We start from the raw sequence: 20,480 nt of genomic DNA, 5'->3' as shown, positions 1-20,480 counted from the left end.
TCCAGAGTTCTACATTTCAGTGCATTTAAAAGGTGTTTTCATGAATGTGATTTATTATTAACAGTATGCTGTACATTTAAACTAGGGCCGGAGCGTGTTCTCACATGACTATGTCTTCTGGTGTGGTGATTTCAACTATCGCATTGATCTGACGTATGAGGAAGTCTTTTATTTTCTCAAACGTCAAGATTGGAAAACACTTTTGGAATTTGATCAACTGCAACAGCAAAAATCCAGTGGAAAAGTAAGGCAGTGTGTCTCATTTTCTCAAATACCTGCATGTTTGCTGGGTCTGATCTCTTGAGAGAATGAAAAAGTTGCATTCTCAGACCCATGGTTGTAGGACATTAATGTAGTTTGTTTGCAATGAATTTGATACATCACAACGGTACCTACCTCATCTGTAACTTAATAAGAGAAATAGTATTTCTCTTCATAGATTTTTAAAGACTTCCATGAAGGGACTATTAATTTTGGACCAACATATAAATATGACGTTGGCTCAGAGGCTTATGATACGAGTGACAAGTGCAGAACCCCAGCTTGGACTGACAGAGTGCTTTGGTGGAGAAAGAAACTGCCTTTTGAAAAAACAGGTGCGTGGGATCTTTCCTCCTTTATCTGAAAGCTGGTTTAGATTTCATCCAGAACCCACGTAAGTGGATTTAATCTTGTGAATGATGAGGAAGGGAGTTAATGAGTTCTGGGCTGAGAGCTGTCTTTAGATGTGTCCTATAGACTTAGTCAAATTGCAGTGGTTTTACTTGAGCAAGTGTTCTTCTGGCTTCACTGGAATAAATTGCAGAAATAAGGCGAGCCGTTTCTTCTTGAGTGTGAACAAAGGCTTCATGCCACAGATTGAAGAGGTGCTGAGAGCTCGCTGAGGAACTGAAAACAATCCAGCTGTAGCAATCTAGAAATCATTCTTTTGCTTTTCATCTGAATCATTAGTCCACATAAAGTTTCCATGTTATAATGACCAGATTGTTTTACCTGTTGTCCTCAATAGATGTATAAGCACTTTTCTGTTATTTCTTCTGCCTTGGTAATTTGTAGGAATATTTCTGCTAGTTTCTAGAACTGGGGGAGATTTCATTAATTAGTGCTTCTAAAGTACTTGAAGATCATGAGTGGCCAGCACAACAGAAGGGCTGCTTTCACTTCTTATTCAAAAATTACAATAACAAGATAAAAAGTATTTCTTTGTGTGTCCAGGGACAGTTTCGATAACCATTCTCTTGGTCTGCAGGTACATCTGTCTCCCAATGTTTATAAAATCTGAACAAATTCATATTAAAATAATTTCACGCTGGAGAACTTGGTTTGTGCCCACAGATGTGATTTTTCACGTGCCTGGGAACTTCTGCTTGGAATCCAGGTCATGCCCCGAGTATGCCAAATTTAAAAACTGCAGAGCAAAAGTAGGGCAATCACAGAGAACATGTCAATGTGAGATTTATTCACTCTTATTTAAGGAATGAAAAATAAAGTAAGACGAGGAGCTTAAACCATTGATAGAGATGTAAAATCTGGGAAAGTAAAACTGAATGAGACATAAGAAGGGAAACAGCCCTCTTATGCTGGCTGTTTTCATTTTAGGAGAAAGAAAACCCTTCAGCATTTTCTATGAGTATTCCTTATTTTGTATGGCAAGGCTTATCCCTGAGAGGACTTTAGTTGATGGACTATGTGCAGCATGTAGGACCTATCTCACTGGTCTACAAGACCTGAGGCAGGTTCCTTTCTTAAGACCTTGTAAGCTTCCCACAGCCAGCTCACACGGGTGTACTATAACTGACCCCATACCTGTTCGCCCACCTTCTCAGCCCTGCTAAGCTTTTCTAATCAGTTTGCTGCTGGAGTTCCTCTACTTTATTGCTGGTGGCAAGACTCTTCTGCTTCTTAGCTTTAATTCTATTGCTGTGCTACTTTTTGCTGCTATAGGCTAGAGCACTATTTGCCTCTGATAAGAAAGCATAGCCCCAGTACGAGTGATAAGGCGTCCATATTCCGTATTAACTCATTTTCAGCTCTACAAAACAGAGTTATCCATTTGCCCAGTGACCTAAAAACTTTTCAGTTACTAACAGCAATATAATACGTTGTTCTACCGTGATGTCTGGAGCACTTTCTATCACCTTAATGCACTGCAAAATAAGTATTTGGAGGTTGGATCTGCACAGGTTTGCTTTCTCCAATCTCTTGTGTATCATTTCTCCAGTTCGTGTGTATTCTTCAGATTTGCACTGGATTTTGCAAGTACAGTGTCTGTTTCTATGCTTGATAATGGGGCAGGAGGCAAAATACTGATATAACTCTGTCAACTCAGATTGTACAGGCAATTGATGGGGTGACATTCAGGCTAATCATTTTGCAGGTGTCCAGTGATCGGCTCTCTCTGTTGTGCTCCCTGTCCTTTCTATATTTTTTGCCTAGTCCCTGACTTGTAAATCTTTTAAGATACAAGCTCTTCTTCGAATGATATGTACAAGAACAAAAAAACCCCTACTTTCCACTACTAGCGTCTGTGAAGTGCCTCCTAATAAAATAGCTTTTAACTGTTAGTAAAACCAGCTTTGAGTGAGTTTTAAATCATGTTTTGTGCTTCACAGCTGGAGAGATCAATCTTCTAGACAGTGATCTGAATGCTGAAACTAAAGTCAGGCACACCTGGACCCCTGGAGCCTTGATGTACTATGGGAGAGCAGAGCTGCAAGCATCTGACCACAGGTAAACTCTAGCAAATAATCAGAGAAAGAGCTGCTAGGTTAGAATATTTCATGCACCTTCAGAGTGAGGGACTGAGTCTTGTTCTGTGTTCAGTATTCATTTGGTGGGTTTTATACCAGGTTGGCAAGTATCTGTGGTCCTGTATTGATTCCGGCTCCACTGTGATCTTGGCAAGGGTTGGATAAGTTGCAGCAACAGGTATAGAAGACTGAGGGCTCTCTGTTGCTTGGTTTTGGAAAGCTCCAATACCAAAACAAACTACTCAGATGGTCTCCCATGCAGATTGCTGTGGGAGAGGAAGAGATTGGGACTGTGTGTCCTGAATAGTTGTAAGAGAGGGCCAGGTGTGACCTTTAAAGAATAGTGAAGTGTTTGGCTTCTGGGCTTCCCTTAGAAATGGAGATGGGAGATGGAGGAAAACACAAAGACCACTCACTGCCTCTGATTGGTCCATACTACTAACATCTCTTTAGGGATATGAATGACCTTTATTTGTTAAACTTGTCACCACTTCATTTCTCTGAAACAAATTCTGTAAAAAATACACCTTGAAAGCTCCCCTGCATTCGGAATAATCTTTGTCTGACTCCTTGCATGCCCTATGGAAATGCTGCAATATTCTTCCTCATAGCAACACTCAGTCACTCACAGTAGCTGGCTTTGCGCTTCTCCTGGCACTCTTGTATGTGAGGACTGTTCTGTATTCCTCCAGCAATGGAAGAACGTGCCTCTTGCAATCAATTTCTCTGTGTCAAGACTTTGACATTGCTGTGTTCCATGAAGCACAGTGGAACTGCTGTACTCATTATATAGGACCCTGAGGATGCAATCTGTGAAACACGGCTGTTGTACATGGGTTTTCTATTTCAGCAAACTTGACTGCAAAAACTGCTTTTTAATTACAGTCAGCAGGTTTGCTTTCCCAAGGCTTGTGCTGGAAAAAGGGCTTAGCTATATCTTTGTGACATATGGAAATGCATTATGATTCACTGTGCTTATAGAAATAGTTAACTCTTCCTATAAATTTTTTTCCCTCTGCTACTCTGCTATTGTTGCTTTCATGTTTTCTGATACCGAGTATTCCAGAGCCTGCTGTATTGCAAGTAGGAGGCAGCAATTTTGACATAGCTAGAAGAGCAGCCATCCCAGTTACTGCTTTGTGTATGTGCAGGTGGGAATCTGAGAATGCGGATTGCATCCCCTGAGATGAGTCAGGCTCTTTCAGACAGCTTTATCCATTTTATTTAGATCTAAGTCACAGAGATGTTGTTTGTGAGAAATGGCTGAAGAAGCAAGTTTGCAGTGCTGACTGCTTTAATGTGATGAATTAACATGTTTGCTACATGAACACATTATACACTGACAGTACCTTGTCCTCAGTGTTTGGGAGAAGACATCATTATGTGGCCTTGTCTAACAGAAAATAATATATTGTCTTCCCCATCTATAGATGTTTTGGAAGACAGACGTTTGATAATGAGTCAAGTATCCTGGTATTTATAGTCTGCATGTTTGCCAGAAGTGCTACTCACTGTTGTTATTTGAATTCCTTTATGATGTGCCCTCACTGTTACATTCAGCTAATGCAGGGCTAGTAGATGTAATTAAGAATGCTCAAGGCATGATCTTCCTCTGCAGGAAAAATGAATTGATCCACCAGACTGAATTTCTGGTGCTTTTTTTGCAGTGAGACCTTAAGTAATTTGTTCCGCTTCTCTTCCTGTGTAGAAGGTACATAATAATCACTTTCTTCTGAAGTATAGCAAAGTTAATTGTATATTTGCAATGAAATTTGACATCGTGAAGTTAAACATGATCAGAGATATACAGAGTTTAAACAATACACTGGTTGTCCTTCACACAACTGAATTCTTACTGACTGCTTGACATTGATTTTAATTTTAAATAAGCATTTCCTATTGGGTGATGTTGATCTTAATTTTAAATAAACATTCCTCCTTTGTTTCATCTAGGCCCGTGTTAGCTATTGTAGAAGTAGAAGTTCAGGAAGTTAATCAAGCTGCCCGCGAGAGTGTTTTCCAGGAAGTGTCATCTTTCCAGGGACCACTGGATGCCACAGTAGTTGTAAACCTGCTATCACCAGTGCCTGAAGAGAAAAATGAGTTTCCTGAGGACTTGCGTACAGAGCTTATGCAAATGTTTGAGGATTATGGCACTATTGTTCTGGTCAGGTAAGTCTGGGAGCTGAAATGGGATGTCATCTGTTCTAAAGCACAGACTAGGAATTCCCTCTTTGTCCTCATAGAATTAACTTTGTATTAGAAAGCAGTATGCTCAATTCCTTTACTGCATTGCATGTTGAATTCTTCATTAGAAATTGAATACAAATGCTTTAAATACCTTTTATCTTTCATCAGCCTGTTAAAGCAATAGTTTAACAGCTCTCTTGGCTGTAGTGGAGGAGAATTTTATTCAGTGCAGCACCATAATGCAGAGGCCTTGCCATGAATTACTGCCTTTAGATTCAGGCCTTATTTCTATGCATTGCTTCTTCTGGCATGTCCTCGGGGCCCTGCTTCACTTCTTCTGAGGAGGTCTTGCTCTCTTCCAGCACTCTTTTACACTCACTAGGATTTCCTGTCTGGCTCTCCTTTCTTTTGGGGGTCATTTTGGTTATTTTGTAATGGTGTGGGTTCTCACAGTTTGAGAGGTAGCACGTGATACCTTCTGGCAGAGCAGTTTAATTTCATTCTGGTTGATTCTGTACAGGGCTCTAGCATAGCAATGAGACTTCTGTTTTGAGAAATACAGACTAAAGACCTGACAGTTGACCTGGGAAACAAGACCATAAACTTGTTTCTGTTGTATTTCACCCATTTCTTAATGGAGAAAACCAATGAACTGTCGTTGTATGGTATTATGAAGAACCAAATATAAGTTGAGGACTGAAAAGCAGCCTTGCACGAACAGCAGCACCATATTTCTTGCTCTTTTTCTTCACCACCAAAGAACGTGCTTTGGTAGTTTGGTTTTGGTTTTAATTCCTTTAAAGCTTGATGGTATACTAGTCTTTGGGAACATCACATGCCCTCTGATGCAGGGTATTTGCAGAGCCACGGAAGTTAGTACAGAGGGATTATGGATATCAGACTAGGTAAGCTGTCAACAGCTGCTGAGATGCTTGTACTGCTGCTTCAGGAGCAACCTGGTAAAGGGCACGGTGCTGGGGTCACGCAAAGGACAATGGGGGAGAGGAAGAGCCCAGCTGGGATTCAGAGATCACTTGCTCCTCCCCCAAAACAGTGTTGTGAGGAAAATAGAACTGAAACCAAATACATAGCTGTCCAAAACTATTGTGCTTGCCTTTAAGGGTTTCATTCAATGATGAAGTAAAACGCACTGTTTTCTCTCCTCTGCCTTTTTTACTAGGATCAGTGGAGGTCAAATGCTGGTGACATTTGCAGACAGCAAGTCTGCTCTTCGTGTTATGGATATAGATGGTGTCAAAGTAAGACTCTCTCAAACCTATAATAATTGCATAACAAATATCTCAAAAGTGGTTACTTAGGCGAGCTTCCAGCTAAATCAAGTAGCATTATTTTAAAGAAATGTAGTGCTCACAAAGTCCTTAGCTTTCCCAGCTGCTGAAACTTCTAATGCAGTATTTCAGTTTCAGGAGGGCAGGAAGTGTCTTTTCATGGAGCTACTAGGCAGTGCTTAGCATCTGGTCTCCGATACCACTGCAGAGTAAATGGATGCAGTCATTGTTCTGGTCCTTGAAGTAGTTCTGGGTTTATATGTGACTTTATGCTGTTACCAGAGCACCTTCAGAATTGTGGTTTGGAGTTTTCTTGTTTCTCTTAAGTGTATCAAATAAACTCCTTCTACCAAGCTGGAACAACATGATTCATTGGCCTTCATGGTAAATTTAGCTTTAACAGTAGGCGCTTACCTTCCCATCCCCTGCTCTTCCTTCCCACACACATACTCTGCAATTCATCAACCCCCTTATTTACACTGACAAAACTGTTTGTGGGGCTGCACTATAAACTTAAAATTGAAGTAATGGATTTAAACCTCATTCTTCTTTCATATTTAGAGTTTTATCTATTAATTTGTCTCACTTCATCGATGTAATTTATGGTACAGACCCAAACACACAGTTGTATGTGCACAAAGTGTCAAGGTGCTTGGAACCTGATTCTGGAACTTTGCAAAGTAATTTTGTTGCTGAAGCTGCAGCCTTGGACACCTCTCACACCAAGTGTCATGGAGCAACACATGCCAGCAGCTGTGGTCTTAATCTGATAATATACTTTCCATATAAAACAACCATCACATCTGGGATTTTCTGAGCAGAGAGAGCCCTTACAGATGGCATCAGGAAGCAAATTCTTGTGTTTTAAAGCTACTCACTGAAAAATGGAACCGTCCCACACCATTATCACTATTACAGTATTGTTTTGACAATATTTGATGTTTCACCTGTTTCTCAAATATTTTGCAAATGCAGCATCAGTGCTTTTGAGCAGTGAAGCTAATTTTCTTTCCAAGAATATTGTTACAGTCTGAAAAGTTGGTTATGGGGATAGGAAGAGTGCTTCCTTTTCATTTAGATTCTTAAATGAGGCTTTAGGTTATATCAGTTTCTGAAGCAATTCTACAATGGATGGGCAGCACTTATTCTGTTCCTGTATTCTCATTTTGTTGTTTGGCAAAGGGGAAACAGTTCTTTCCTTGCATTAGGTCAGAGGCAGAACAGTGAAGATCCGGCCCAAGACCAAGGATTGGCTAAAAGGCCTCCAGGAGGAAATTGCTCGGAAACGGGACAGCATTGCCCCCATGTCTCCCACAGCAAACTCCTGTCTCCTGGAAGAAAATTTTGACTTCTCGAGTTTGGACTATGACTCAGAAGGTGAGCAGCAGGTTTCTAAGCTAAGGTGGTGAGAAATTGCTTTGATGACTTTGGTTGCACAAAGAAGGTACAGTAGGAGTGTTAGTAGTATCTTAATTTCTAATGAAGCCACACTTCTTAAACAGAGGATTCTAAGTAAAGCCATGACATGGCAGTGTGCCTGGGCAGAGAACTGCTGCTTATATTGTCCTTTTAATTTAGCGTTAAAACATATGTTAGAAAATCCAGTGTATGGTACAGTTGTCTGAATAGAAACAAAGTAGTGAAACACATGGGTTACACAAGAACCTTGCTATTAAATTCATTGATTGGTAGTAGAGAAAGACAGAGAATGCATGCACTCACTACGTCTTTGTTATCTAATATTTTAATTCAGGTGATATAGTGGAGGATGATGATGATTATTTAGATGATGCTTTTTATCAACACCTCGTAGAAGATATGCCTGAGGGCTGTGGACACTTCACATCCACAGATCATTCAGACAAATCTGGACAAATCCCACGGCTATATAAAGGTAAATTACCTATATTCCTTAAAGCAAGTCCTGAAAGTTTGTTGTTTGTTCTCCTTTTGTCTCTATTTTTCTGTTCATTTATATGTTCATTGTAGGTCCCTCAAAGATAACGAGCATCTTTTTGGTACATGTTCATACAGTCCTCAACCCCCCTTGAGTTTGTGAGTGTAACTGAGGCCCTCAGGCATAAGAGAAGTACAAGTAATAAAGCTCAGACCCTTCTCCTCTCTGGCCCAGGGCAAGGCAGGAGTGCAGAGAAATGCCTTCTGTATTCAGGAGAAATTAAGTCTTTTTATCCATGTGATGCTGTTCAGCACCAGATTGGACAACAACAAAAAAAATCTGTTACTTTCTTATTGGTGAAGGCCAGAGCAAAATCAAACCAAAGAATCGTGTTGATTCAATGATCAGCTTGGCCCTGTCCTTTGGACAATAGCTGTGGCGGTGCAGTCAGGTGTAAGCTGGATATTCCAGCAAGTTGTTGTGTTCAAATTGCTTACTTCAAAGAAGCCTAAAGTTTCTCCTTTGTTCCTATTTTATTTATTTTTGAAGAATTTAAGGTTCGCACAACAGGTAAATTAATTCTTTTAGTGCTTCATAAATGTGTTAACGTTTTTCCTGGTCACCTTACTTGTTTGCACATTATTGTGAAATGACTTGGTAAAGAGAAAATAAAGCTGTGAAGAGGATGCAGATAAAAACTGCAGCAAGAACCAGCCAAGCTAGCGGTGGTCTCTTACACTGGGATGTGATCAGGACATGCTTCAGTGACCAAGCACGGACAGATTGGGTCACGTATTAAACGCTTCTCTTATGACAGCGAGGGGTTCAATAGCTGCCTTCCTGCACCCTCTCAGAAGTGTGTGTCTTCTGACATAAAACTGAAAACTTTTAATGCCTTCAAAGGCTGAGTCAGAAGCAGAGTTCAAAAAGATTAAATGAAATTCACAGATTTACGCAGACAGATTTTCCAAACAATCAGAGTGATATATACAGCTTTCTTGTCCACACTGAGTCATAGGCTGGGTGCAGCGTGGCGAGACCCAGCAACCTAGCCCTGAGCCAAGGAGTAATCCTTCATTATTAAATACTGTGAAGCCAATCACTTTGTATTATAGATGCCTTGCCCTCCAAACACCTCTGGCCTACTGTGTGATGACTCATTAAGCTACAGAGAATTGCAGTGATTCTTTTCACCCACACTCACTCTTCTCCACAAAGAATATCACAAAGTAAATGGAGATGATAAAGTATAGTTTGAAGGAGGTCAAGGTGGGGCCATAGTCTCACACAACTCAAAATATAATCTATTCAGTCCATCTTGAAAGACACTCCAATTTCTGATGCTTCCATAAGCTTCCAATTCTGCCCGAGTAACAGCTAATCAAAGGTATGATGATTGCATAGCTGGAGTTAGACACAGATGGAAACCAGGGAAAGGCAGAACAATGTGTCTGTGTGTTTCTGAGATCAGAGAAGGGCACAGCCTCACAAAACTGATGTCCCTGCGAGCTGCTGCCTAAAACCAGCAGCACTTCAGGGGAAGGGATAGAGTGGTGGTGGCTGGGTTGGTTGGTTTTTTTTTTCCTTTCTTTGTCTTGTGCTCAGTGCTAATGCCAGAAATTTCAAGCTGTGCATTTAGGCACCTGCGGGACTCCTTGGATCCTACCAATGAGCCTGTATCTGCAGAAAGGAGGGGTTGGGCAGATCACAGGCTGTGTCTCTGCGGCTGCCGCCCGCTGCCGAGGGGGAATAGGAAACTGTGAGGCAGCTCAGTATTCCCTGCAGAGCGCAGCTTTCTGAAAAACAGGAACTTGTGTAAAAATGCCTGAAAGATGAGAAACTGCTGCTACCACAGTTCCTTCCACATCCTCTCCAAACCACAGGGACAAAACTAAATCAGTAAATTTTTGAGACCTAAAAGAGCACAGCTGCATGGCTGAGCAGGGAGGGGAGGGGAGAGAAACGAAGTGAAAGCCCTCACTTCAGCACAGTGGGAAACTTGAACAATCCCTACTCCTCTCCAGCTGTCAGAGAGGTTTAGGCGTGATGAAAGATGGTGCAATAGCCCAGTCATGTAAGGTGCAGCCAAACGCTGTCAGACTGAGGCAGCTGTACCTGTTAGGAGATGTTGATGGAAAGCAGAAATGTGATGAGCGAGTCACCCAGCCAGTTTCTTCATCTGGCATAAAACCCAGTTCTCCTGAGCAAGGAAAGTTGGCTAATTCTCAGAGGCAATTCCTGCATTCAGGAGGAGCAGGAGATTGACCGCGACTAGCCTGCTGGTGGCTGCCATGACACGGTTTTTGGATGATGGCAGGTTGCTGCCAGGTTTGGCTCTGAAAAGCTCAGACTCTAAAGGTGCCTGGTAACTGTGAAATCGGGTGCAAGCAGTCTTTGATCAGCACCAAATAGTTAGTAAATGCTGGAAAAGGAGCAAGAAAAGTCTTTGACAAAAGGGTTGACATTTCCTGGACTGGGAGCAGGGAGACATTCAGGAAGAACAAAACAGAATGAAAGGAGCCATGGTGTGTTTGAGAGATCTGGTTGAGGCTTGCCCTTTACAATTGTCTCTCCTGACCACCCAGATTTGGCGCATCTCACCCAGCAGATACCTAATACAGACCCTTTCTAAAATTTCCCTAGATGATACAGACCTGGCCAACTTGAAGCAAGAGCTGGAGGCAAGTGGGACATGCCACCGCCGGACTCCAAGCAGGTCTCTCTCCATTCCTACCAGGACTCGACCCCTTCAGCCACCTCAGAGGCCTCCTCCTCCTGGTGAGTTTAACTCTTCTTTTCATGTTGTGTTGGCCCCAGCTGAGCAGTTTTGCCTCCCATTTCTGGGTGATAAAGAAAGTGGTACTTTGCTCTGAATTGTCAGACTGTTGGGGCACTTGTACTTGCTTCCCTGTCTGTTTCAGCCTGGCTACGGCTGCAGTTAGCAACGGGAGAAGTTTGTCTTTAGGATGACAGATACTCCATAGAAAATGCCTTTAGTGAGGGTGGAACGGCCCTGTATGTTTCATACTAACTCAGCGAGTTGACCAGCCACTTTGTGGCAATAAAAATAAAGTATCAGTACTACCTACTGACTTCTGAAGGCACTGAATGTTTTCTTTTACAGTTTGTCTCTTTCCAAGTTAATTGTAATCTTCCTTTTAAAGAGCTTTGACAAAATACTTGTTCTGAACATGTTTTGTCCTTCCCTGCTTGCAAGCAATTCTTGCTCACTTTTGTATTTATGAAAGAAATATTTTCAGTGAGGCACAAAGAGGGAGTGATGCTCTCTACCTAAGATCTACACACCTGAGATGCCAAGAGCTGCTCCTGTTTTTATGGCTGCTTCTGGATGAATGCTGATTGCTAGATGAGCATAATCATCTTTGCCTTCTGTATGACACAAGCTATACATCACATTTTGCTTGCAGCCCAAAAGATTCTCTTCTGTGTATGTTTTCCAGTCTTAAATGAAAGGTTTTGTCAGACTCACTGCTGGAAGATGAGTTCTTCAGGATTATTCCCATTAATTTCTGAGTCTGTTGCACAGAAGTGACCACACTGGTATCTGTATTTTCTGTGCCTGGAATGCACAGATGAGGTTATTAAATTAATTACATGAAAGCAAGACTATCTCGGAAACTGCTTTCTGATACAGTTCAAAGATTTCAGCATTTCATTCTGCGTTGAGATTGCTTTTTTCACTTTAGACCAGTAACAGTTCAGCCCATCACTCCTCCTAGATTGAAGTGTCTGGCTCTTGGCACTTAGGCAGAGGGACTCAAGCTCCTCACTGTCCTACAGGAAGGTCTTGTCTAATACGTCAGACCCTGGAGGAGCAAGGAGACTGACAGCATCTCTTATTTATCACAAACAATTTCAAAGTACATTGGTTTGCTCCATAAAATGTTGAACCAGCTCTTGAATGTAAAAAGACATTTTTATTCCTCTTTCAGCTGGGACACCGGGCAAAAAGTCCCCCTCAGAATGTTCCCTCCCTCCAGGAAGCTCTTCCACCTGCTCCATTCTGGCAACAGCAAAGCTGCTACCCGGAGCCCCTCAGCAGCCAGTGAGTCCTGCCGCTCAGCACGGGCCTCACCTCCCTGAGCATCACGTACATGACGTGCCTGTCAGGCAAGAAGTCCATCAACTGCCTGAGCTGCAAATGCTAAGATGAATTTCTTGTACTGTAATACGAGGTTGTAGGACCTGAGAAACACCAGAAAAAATGTTATTAAGTTGCCAGAAATTACAAAGATTGAAGAGGGGGGAGAGAGAGAGAATGCTTAAAGTCCAGGGCACTGTTGGTTTGTTCCACATGCTGCTTTCTGACAGGTGCTAGCTTGACTTTTCAACTCCACGATAATAATACGCTTTAATTCTTTTCTCACCTCTTTTTTGATGGGCTATGCTAGTGCCCAACATACAGGAAAAGTCTTGGCCATTGCCAGTACCGCTGCTGGCCCTGTGAGGACACCAAGGGCTGCCTGTCAGCTGGTAACAAAGATGTGATACCTGCCCAAAGTCCCCACCCTTTCTGTAGTGTTTATAGGTGGCTGGATAGCCACTGACAAAACCAGAACTTCACAGGTGTGTGAGCTGAGCCATAGGATTACAGGTGTACAAGAAAAAACAGTTTTCTCAAGATGATTCATTGTCCTGTATTTTTTTTTTTAAAAAAAAGCCTAAAGTCCGAACTGGAATAAGTAAACCTTACAACGTGAAGCAGATCAAAACCACCACAGCTGAGGAAGCAGAAGAAGCTATTAGATGTCTTATGGAAGCTAAAGGAGGTAAGCACAGCTTTCTAAATGACTTCTGAAAATCTTTATTTAAAGAAACCTGTAGGTGTATTCATCCTTCCCGTCATAGCCCGAATGCATGTATTTCTATTCAGAAGCTCACCTGAACAGTGACACACGCATTCTTGTAAGACTGTACTTGGTGTTCTCTGTCAGTTTTGATAATATCAACCTTAATCTGTTACCAGGAGCACCTTGAGGTATTTATGTCCAGAGTCTGAAAAATTAACAGATAAAGATGGGAACTTCCTAAACTGACAGTGCCTGTGGTCTCTCAGAGTTGCACAAAGGATATTTGCCGCTCTACTTAGTGAATGCTTTCTATTCCAAGCAGGACCAGAGAGTAAATATAGCCATGGGAGAAAGAACCTGGATTCTGTTCACATTTTGACAGCACATATATTTATAACCTAGATTTAAGCTTGCACCACTTTAGTTTTAATAGCTAAGCTAAAAAGCTACTCTGTGTACAGGCTCTTTACGTAATCCCTGGAGAAGAGACTTCTCGCAAGGGCAAATTAAAGCAGGAGACTAGCTTAAGTGTTGAAACTTAGGCAGTGGAAATGTCCCTCCAGGGTTGCAAGCAGTCCTTCTGCTGATGCTGTATGAATGAGAAAGAATGCAGTATGAGTCTGAGAGAGCTACCTGAGTTTGCAAGGCTCTCAGTTTAGGAAGAAGACATCCCTTTTCATTTGTGAGTAGAGCAAATGCAGTTTGGAATAATCCAATTTAATTATAAGTATCATAGAGGCACTTTGATGTTTGCTCCTTAGAGAGACAGAGAGAGCGACAGAGCAAGCGTGCTGAACATTTGGTTTTTATATCAGATTTACTCTCCATTAACTTTGAAAATCCCATTAAGCGTTCCACTCGGTGTTGGTAAGGGAAATAGTTTGGTCAGCATCACTTTTAGTCCTTTGTACTGTACCACCAGCTGGCATTTACAGCTCATCCCAAAGTACAAGATGCGCTCGGTATCATCTTGATTATCCAGAAAAGGAAACCAGGGTAAAAGGAGACTCAGGACTTCACTCCAGTAGGCCTGAACGGTGGCACAGCGCTGCTGTTTTGGCATGTAATTATTTCAGGCTGGGGAGTTGTTCCCTAACGGCCTCCTACAAATGTGACAGGTTTGCAAAGATCTGTGTGTGTTTCTAAAACCTGCCTTCCTGACCCCAGCACGTTCCCTTTAAGCACGCGCATTTTAGGAAACATGATAGTGAAAGAAATTATCGTGAAGCTACATCCTAATCAAGCCAAGACACTAATTGTTTTTGCTTTTCAGGACTACAGGAGGATGCAGTAAAGCATGCTCCAGCTAGAAACCAAACGTTCACCAAACCTGAGCCTCTTCCCACCATTGCAAAGTCAACATCATGTCAAGGGTCACAGGCAGGACCAGTGCTCGTGCCCCATCGTCCGCCACCCAAAGTTCCAGCTACAAAGAAGCCAGTACCGCTGCAAAGGACCACAGTCAAGGTGGAAAATGTAAGACAGTTACAGCAAAATGCATCCAGCCTCCCTTGCAGAGTGTGAATGATGGCAAGAGGCATCAACTAACACAATTTCTATTAAGTCCTGTCACCTAAAGCTCTTAGCCAGCAGGCACTGAAATTGTTTTGAGTATTGTAGTCACTAAGGCATAAAAATGTACTAGATCAAAAAGGAAAAAGAGCCTCGAGTTCCTTATTCAGCTTCTCTGTTTGTCAGTCCGTTCTCTTAGATATTGCTACTTTTCTTCTGGATTTTCTAAACCTTGTCAGGATTTAAGTCTCTTCCCTCGTTTATTACAGCGTTTAGTTTTGACCACATCATGAGTGGTCTGCTCTGTACTGATTTGAGGCAGCTTCTTGATCAGTTCTGCTGTTCTGTCTCGTTCAGAAATATCTAACTCTTCTCGCACACCTTATGGGATTCAGCCTTTCACTTTGGATTCTGCTCAAGAATTCAGGTTATTAAAAATACAAACCTGTAGGTGTTGGGGTTTTAATCTGTCTCTGTCAGGTCTCTACAATGGCAATAATAGTTCTTCACCTTCAGAGCTGCTAAAATGAGCATTTAATGGTGAAAGCAATTTAAGTGCGAGAGAGAGAGAGAAGTGCAACCTTTTATGTTTTTCCCTTGATGGAAGCTCTGTTCTGAGCTGCTGAGATTCCTTCCTTATCCTCCTTCATAAAATATTCACCCTTTCTCTATCCTGGACTTTGTGCCATCTCTGCTTAGCGGATTCAAAAGAAAAACAACCTAGCCAACAAGTGTGTGCCCTTTCCTTAAACACTCAATAACTTTCAAGGAATGGTCTGTTTCTTTTGCTTATATTGTCATCACGCCCAGGACACTACTGAAAGGTGCTGAGAGAGACTGTGGTTTTGGTGTCCATTAAATGAAATCTCCTGCAGGAATAGATCTACTTCAGTTTGACTCCATCCACTCCTACATCCATCTGAGTGAATTCAGATGGGAGATGAATACTTGAAGACCTCTACCCAAACCCCCTTTATAATTTAAAAAGCACATCATCAAATGTAGGCAACCTAATAGCAGCACATAGAAGTGGCAGGAGATGTGTCTATCATGAAATAGGGACCAACTATTTTGACTGCATTAAAAAGCCTGTATGTTGTCTTTTAATACTATGAGACAGTAATAAAGAATTAAAATGCTTTCTTTCAGTCACATTGAACGTGAGGAATCTGAAACAACCCTTGCCCTCTTGGACTGAGCTGGCTTTCAGATATTTATATATTTTTAAATGTTGAATATATGCTAGATCGCAGGTTGAAAGCGTATGTTAAAAGCTTACTTTCAGCTTCAGTTCCTTGCACCAGTGAGACATGACAGAGCCATTAATGCTTTTCTTGGGTGTTCAACCTTATGTAGCAGAATATACCCAAAGGCATTTGCTAATGGCCTCATTAACTTAGCTCTCCCTATGCAATCTTGCTTAAATATCATTAGTCAGCAGAGAGATGTAACAAATAAATAACTCTTCAGAACTGTGTTCATTTGGCCCGGAGCAATGACATGAGAAAGACGGTCAGAAAGAGATGTATTTCTCATACAAGTAGCAAATGGGGTGTAGGGTCCTTGTCCTCCAATAGCACTCTGTAGGTGAACACTGGCCCAAGACGTGGTGTGTGAGAACAAAACCAACCAGGTACAGCACAAACCTGTGCTGTCAAGCCTCCCCTTTATTTGTGCAGTTTTATTTTCCTCTCCAGTACTGTCAGCTTTTCTCAGCAACACCATCAATAACACTTACACTGGTAGCAACTCAGAGTTCTTAAATTCCTTGTTCTTTTTCCTCCTCAGACCCTGCCTACCGAAGAGCAATTTGACCAACAGACAGTATTATCTCCTTTTGGCTTGTCAGAGCCCTGTCTAGAAGCTGGAGCTATTCTTAGTCCGACAAAGATTACTCCAGTCCCTAAACCCAGAACAGCCCAACCTGGGAAGCCTCAGGAGAGCAAGGGAAGCAGTGAAAGGCAGCCACCCTCAGCAAGCACGGTCGAGACCAGTGAGTTGCCTCCCCAGAATGCCCCAAAGGTGCCACCACGAAGAAAGAAGTCTGCTCCTGCAGCTCTTCATCTGCAAGTTCTCCAGAGCAGTGACAACCCACTTTTTAGTGGGTTAATGTTCAACTCCAACAACAACAACAATCCTGGGTTCTGCTCCCAGACTCAGGATGCTCTCTCAGCTCCTACATCTTCTGCCAGCCCAGAAAACAGCACAATTAAGCTGTTGGCACCAACTGCTTCAGAACTCATGGGTAACCTTCAGGGCCCTCCCGTCCCAGAAGGCCAGCATCCACAGCTCTCTCCTAGCAGCTCCCTTCCAGAAAACACCGATCTTTTGGACCTGGACACAGATTCTTCCTGCCCTGCTTCCATACAGGCAGCATCAGCTACTTCTCCAGCACGCACTCCAGATAATTTAAAATGCCCCAGCTTGAAAGATTTCAGTCACTGGGTTACATTTAGCGATGAAGAAGACAGCGGTGCGCTGTCAGAAAGGTTCAAACTGCTTGTCTTGGAACAAAACAAAAATACCTTGAAGAAGACAAATTCTGATTTAGAATTGTAAAATCTGTCCCCTAAATATTCCTGTAGAAATCATAATTATGATGCGAAATGAAAATAAATCTTTTGCACAAAGATTTTTATTTAAGGAAGTACGTTGCCCGTCCATGCTACATTTCATTCTCATGTTTAAAGAGAAAGCAACTGCCCCTGGAGGGAAGTGTATAGGGTATATACAACCTAACATTATCTACAGCTTGTATGAAAAGTTCCTTATTCTAAGTTATTTCTTTTTATTAATCCAGCGGAGGATGTTTTATTTCATTTTGGGTACAAATCATATGTAAGAACATATAATGATGTATGGAAAATAGATGTTAAGAAAAAAACATTTTCCTTGGAAATTTATATATTAATCAATTTCTGTCACTTGAAATAAAGCATCCTTATCTTGAATAATTAGACTGCTACAGTTATTTTGGAGCAGACATCCAAAAGGGGAGTAATATACCAGTATAAGTACAACATTAAGTGGTAATGCTCTCCTACTAAGTTTCTGCTGTGGAAACAAGGCTTAGACAAGATCTTCTTGTAGCTCTAGGACATGAGGAATTTCTCCACCATGAGGGTGGTGAGGCGCTGGCACAGGTTGCCCAGGGAAGCTGTGGCTGCCCCATCCCTGGAGGTGTTCAAGGCCAGGTTGGATGGGGCCTTGGGCAGCCTGGGCTGGTAGAAGGTGTCCCTGCGCATGGCAGCGGGGTTGGAACTGGATGTTCTGAGACTGGAAAGCAGAATCATGAGAGATGAGGGCCAGGCATGAGTGAGAAATGCCTGTTCTCACTCCAGATCAAGTCAATGAGCCTCTATTACAACAGACCTGAGTGCTATGCTCTTATTGGCACTAATAATGTACCCCAGCTACTATAAAAGGACAGGGTAGCTTCTCAAAATATTGCTCCAGCCTACAATGAGATCAAAGGCTTCCCTCCCTGGTTTTCTGCCACAGCTCCAAAACTCACTCTTGATTTTCTTCACAGAAAGCTAATGCCAAACAGCATACATTACAATGAAATAGCATGTGGACAATGACAGTCCCTTTTCAAGGAGACGATCGATTCTGCTTGTGCATTAGCTATGTAAGTACTGTGATAATATAGTGAATAGCTGAGACCTGCTGATTACATAGGTTATGAGTATATTAACGACCTGCTAAAGACAGCTTAATAACCCAGTGGCCCTGATCCCATTCTGCTTCTTTTAAGACGACGCCATCTCAGTCTTTTATTTCTACAGTGCAGGTGAGGAAAGAGCTGCTCTTGGAAACTAAGACAGACTATAACATCCTGAAACTAAGCCACAAGCACGCGACAGGGAATGGCAGAACTCCCCCACAGAGAGAAACAGACGCTTCTGGCCTAAGTATGATCACTGAGCATGAGCCAGGATGGCTGAAAAATGGAACTAGACATGGGCAACTGCATCTAGGACTGAGGGCAAATTTAAGAAGCGTGAGCTGAGCTCAGGCACCCTGTGCATCCACACACGGGCATCCTAGGAGGCAGCTGCAATGGACAAACAGGCAAACAACGACCTTAATCTGTTCTATGCAGGTTCTTGCAAACAACAGGTTTAAAAGATGATCATGTTCAGTAATTGACTATGACAGCTTAGCAAGGGGAAACAGCCCCTGTTAAGCACTGCGGAAACTCTAGGCAAGTCCACCTGCCTGCTTCCTTTGCTCCTCCCTTATATTTACCAACTATACCACCAAAGCCCTAAGGACGAGTGTTTCTGGCCGCACTGGGCTGGCTCCCAAAGTACTTCTGCTCAGCTCAAAGCAGACTCGATCGTCCTTGTGAAGTCATCTTTCACATATTATCAAGCCACCAGCCATGCTTCTCAGAAGCCCAAGACTTTGACAAAGATAATCCACGGTGCTAAACACGTTTGTTTTCTGCTCTAGGTATGCAGGTTTTGCCTTGCCTGGGCAGTAAAAGTATACGCCATAGGTTCCAATTGTTCCAAGCAGGCAGTTAAAACTTATAAACAGATTGCATCCTGTCGGGGTAGCTTGTTAAGCATAAAGATCTTTTATTACTAGAGCAAGCAGAACGTTTTTAAGCAGCTGGTGAAGCTGTCTGCACACCAGCCACCCTTCTCTGCTCCCTCGTTTGCCAGGCACTTCAAAAATTTCCAAACCCCTTCAAAGGCCAAACCAATAAAACCCAGTACTAATCATCTTACGCTGAGCGTCAGTTTAATGTGGTGGCAAACTAGTGAATAGTGCTGAAGCAAGGTAGTTTCTTCCCTACATGATGACACAGAGACTTAGCCTCTTCATCCTCCTCTTGAAAAAAAACTAGAGTGTGAATATTTATGGGCACATTTCAGTACAAAACCTTAAGAGCAGTAAAAAAAAAGTGTGTTAGATGACCATATCCAACATTTTCTGCAAAGATAATTAACAGCTCTGGGACAGCTAATTTACATGTTAATGAAAGCATTAGCAGGAAAGCCAATTAAAGTGGATTTATACAAGTAAAATAAAATCTGCTTTATTACTCTCCTTGAATAAGAGAAGTATGTAGCCTTTAGCACTGTATCTTATGTTGATGTATGTGGCAAGCTGCCCTCTAAAGTACGAATCCCTGCAGCTGGATGGTTTATACTCTCAGTGACAGCACATACTGTTCAATCACAGCAATCCAAGGGAGAGGAACACACAGTCAGCTGAAAAGGTTACAGCAAAGACTGAGGAATCTCGATACATCATCTCCCTCACTGGTGCCCAAGGCCCCAGCCAAGTGTTTTTCAGGGACAGGTGCTTGTGACCTGGACTGTAGTTTTAATGGTGAGGAGAAGCTAAGCCAGGCCAGGCTTGCTCTGCCATTTGCAAAACCACTACAGAAAACTCAGACTGCCAAAGCTGGTGATGCTTGCCTTCTCATTCAGGATTAAGCCAGGCCCCAACCACAATGTCAAAAGAGGCCAAGTAATCCGAACCATCCTTATCCAACATCCACAACTATGAGCCCAGCACCTGGAAACCCTAAAATTATTGACATTGGCTCTGAAGCCAGTATGAAAGATTTACCAGATGCAAGTATATAAGCATCTGTGTGCTTATCTAACATGACAGACTTTGACAAGAGACTAACACCATGTGAGCTTGCCAAGGATCCTACAGCGCAACAACTTGTTACAAGTGTTCTGGTTGCTCTTTCATGTTTGGGGAGGGTAAAGTGGTTCTTGGCATAGCAGCTGCCCCATTTAGCATTTTTAGGTGGGTGATGACTGAAACAAACAAAATAAATGAGAACCAAACCCAAAATATTGTCTAGAATTTCCACTCTGACAAATCAATATTTTTTGCTTTTTCCTTATTGTCCAGAATTGACATTTTCACGAGATGGAAAGTTTCTCCCTTATAGCTAGCGGCTCTGGCGGGCACCATGGAGCACAAATCACAGTGAAAGCTTGTTTGCACTACTGTAATCACAGCAATTAAAAACTTGATGACTGCTGCTACCAGAAAT

General features: G+C 42.2%; 1 protein-coding gene across 4 annotated transcripts in view; it reads left to right on the top strand.

Annotated features, from left to right (window-relative positions):
• Positions 1-17,468, top strand: part of SYNJ2 (synaptojanin 2) — a 74,823-nt gene extending 57,355 nt beyond the window's left edge. For 2 of the 4 annotated variants that reach the window (XM_069852056.1, XM_069852055.1), the window contains exons 16-27: positions 86-244; positions 440-596; positions 2,613-2,730; positions 4,704-4,922; positions 6,121-6,199; positions 7,438-7,606; positions 7,983-8,123; positions 10,770-10,904; positions 12,080-12,192; positions 12,808-12,916; positions 14,211-14,413; positions 16,238-17,467. In XM_069852056.1, the coding sequence (XP_069708157.1) occupies positions 86-244; positions 440-596; positions 2,613-2,730; positions 4,704-4,922; positions 6,121-6,199; positions 7,438-7,606; positions 7,983-8,123; positions 10,770-10,904; positions 12,080-12,192; positions 12,808-12,916; positions 14,211-14,413; positions 16,238-17,008 (2,373 nt within the window). In that variant the 3' untranslated portion in view covers positions 17,009-17,467. Of the gene's footprint in view, positions 1-85; positions 245-439; positions 597-2,612; positions 2,731-4,703; positions 4,923-6,120; positions 6,200-7,437; positions 7,607-7,982; positions 8,124-10,769; positions 10,905-12,079; positions 12,193-12,807; positions 12,917-14,210; positions 14,414-16,237 lie in introns of all 4 variants that reach the window. The other 2 variants (XM_069852054.1, XM_069852057.1) reach the window with 2 other exon arrangements.
• Positions 17,469-20,480: the final 3,012 nt, after the last annotated feature.

Source organism: Phaenicophaeus curvirostris, chromosome 2 (assembly GCF_032191515.1).
Source record: "Phaenicophaeus curvirostris isolate KB17595 chromosome 2, BPBGC_Pcur_1.0, whole genome shotgun sequence".
In the NCBI taxonomy this organism is placed as follows: domain Eukaryota; kingdom Metazoa; phylum Chordata; class Aves; order Cuculiformes; family Cuculidae; genus Phaenicophaeus; species Phaenicophaeus curvirostris.
The sequence above is the reverse complement of the archived record's forward strand: the minus strand, read 5'-3'. Positions and strand labels throughout refer to the sequence as shown.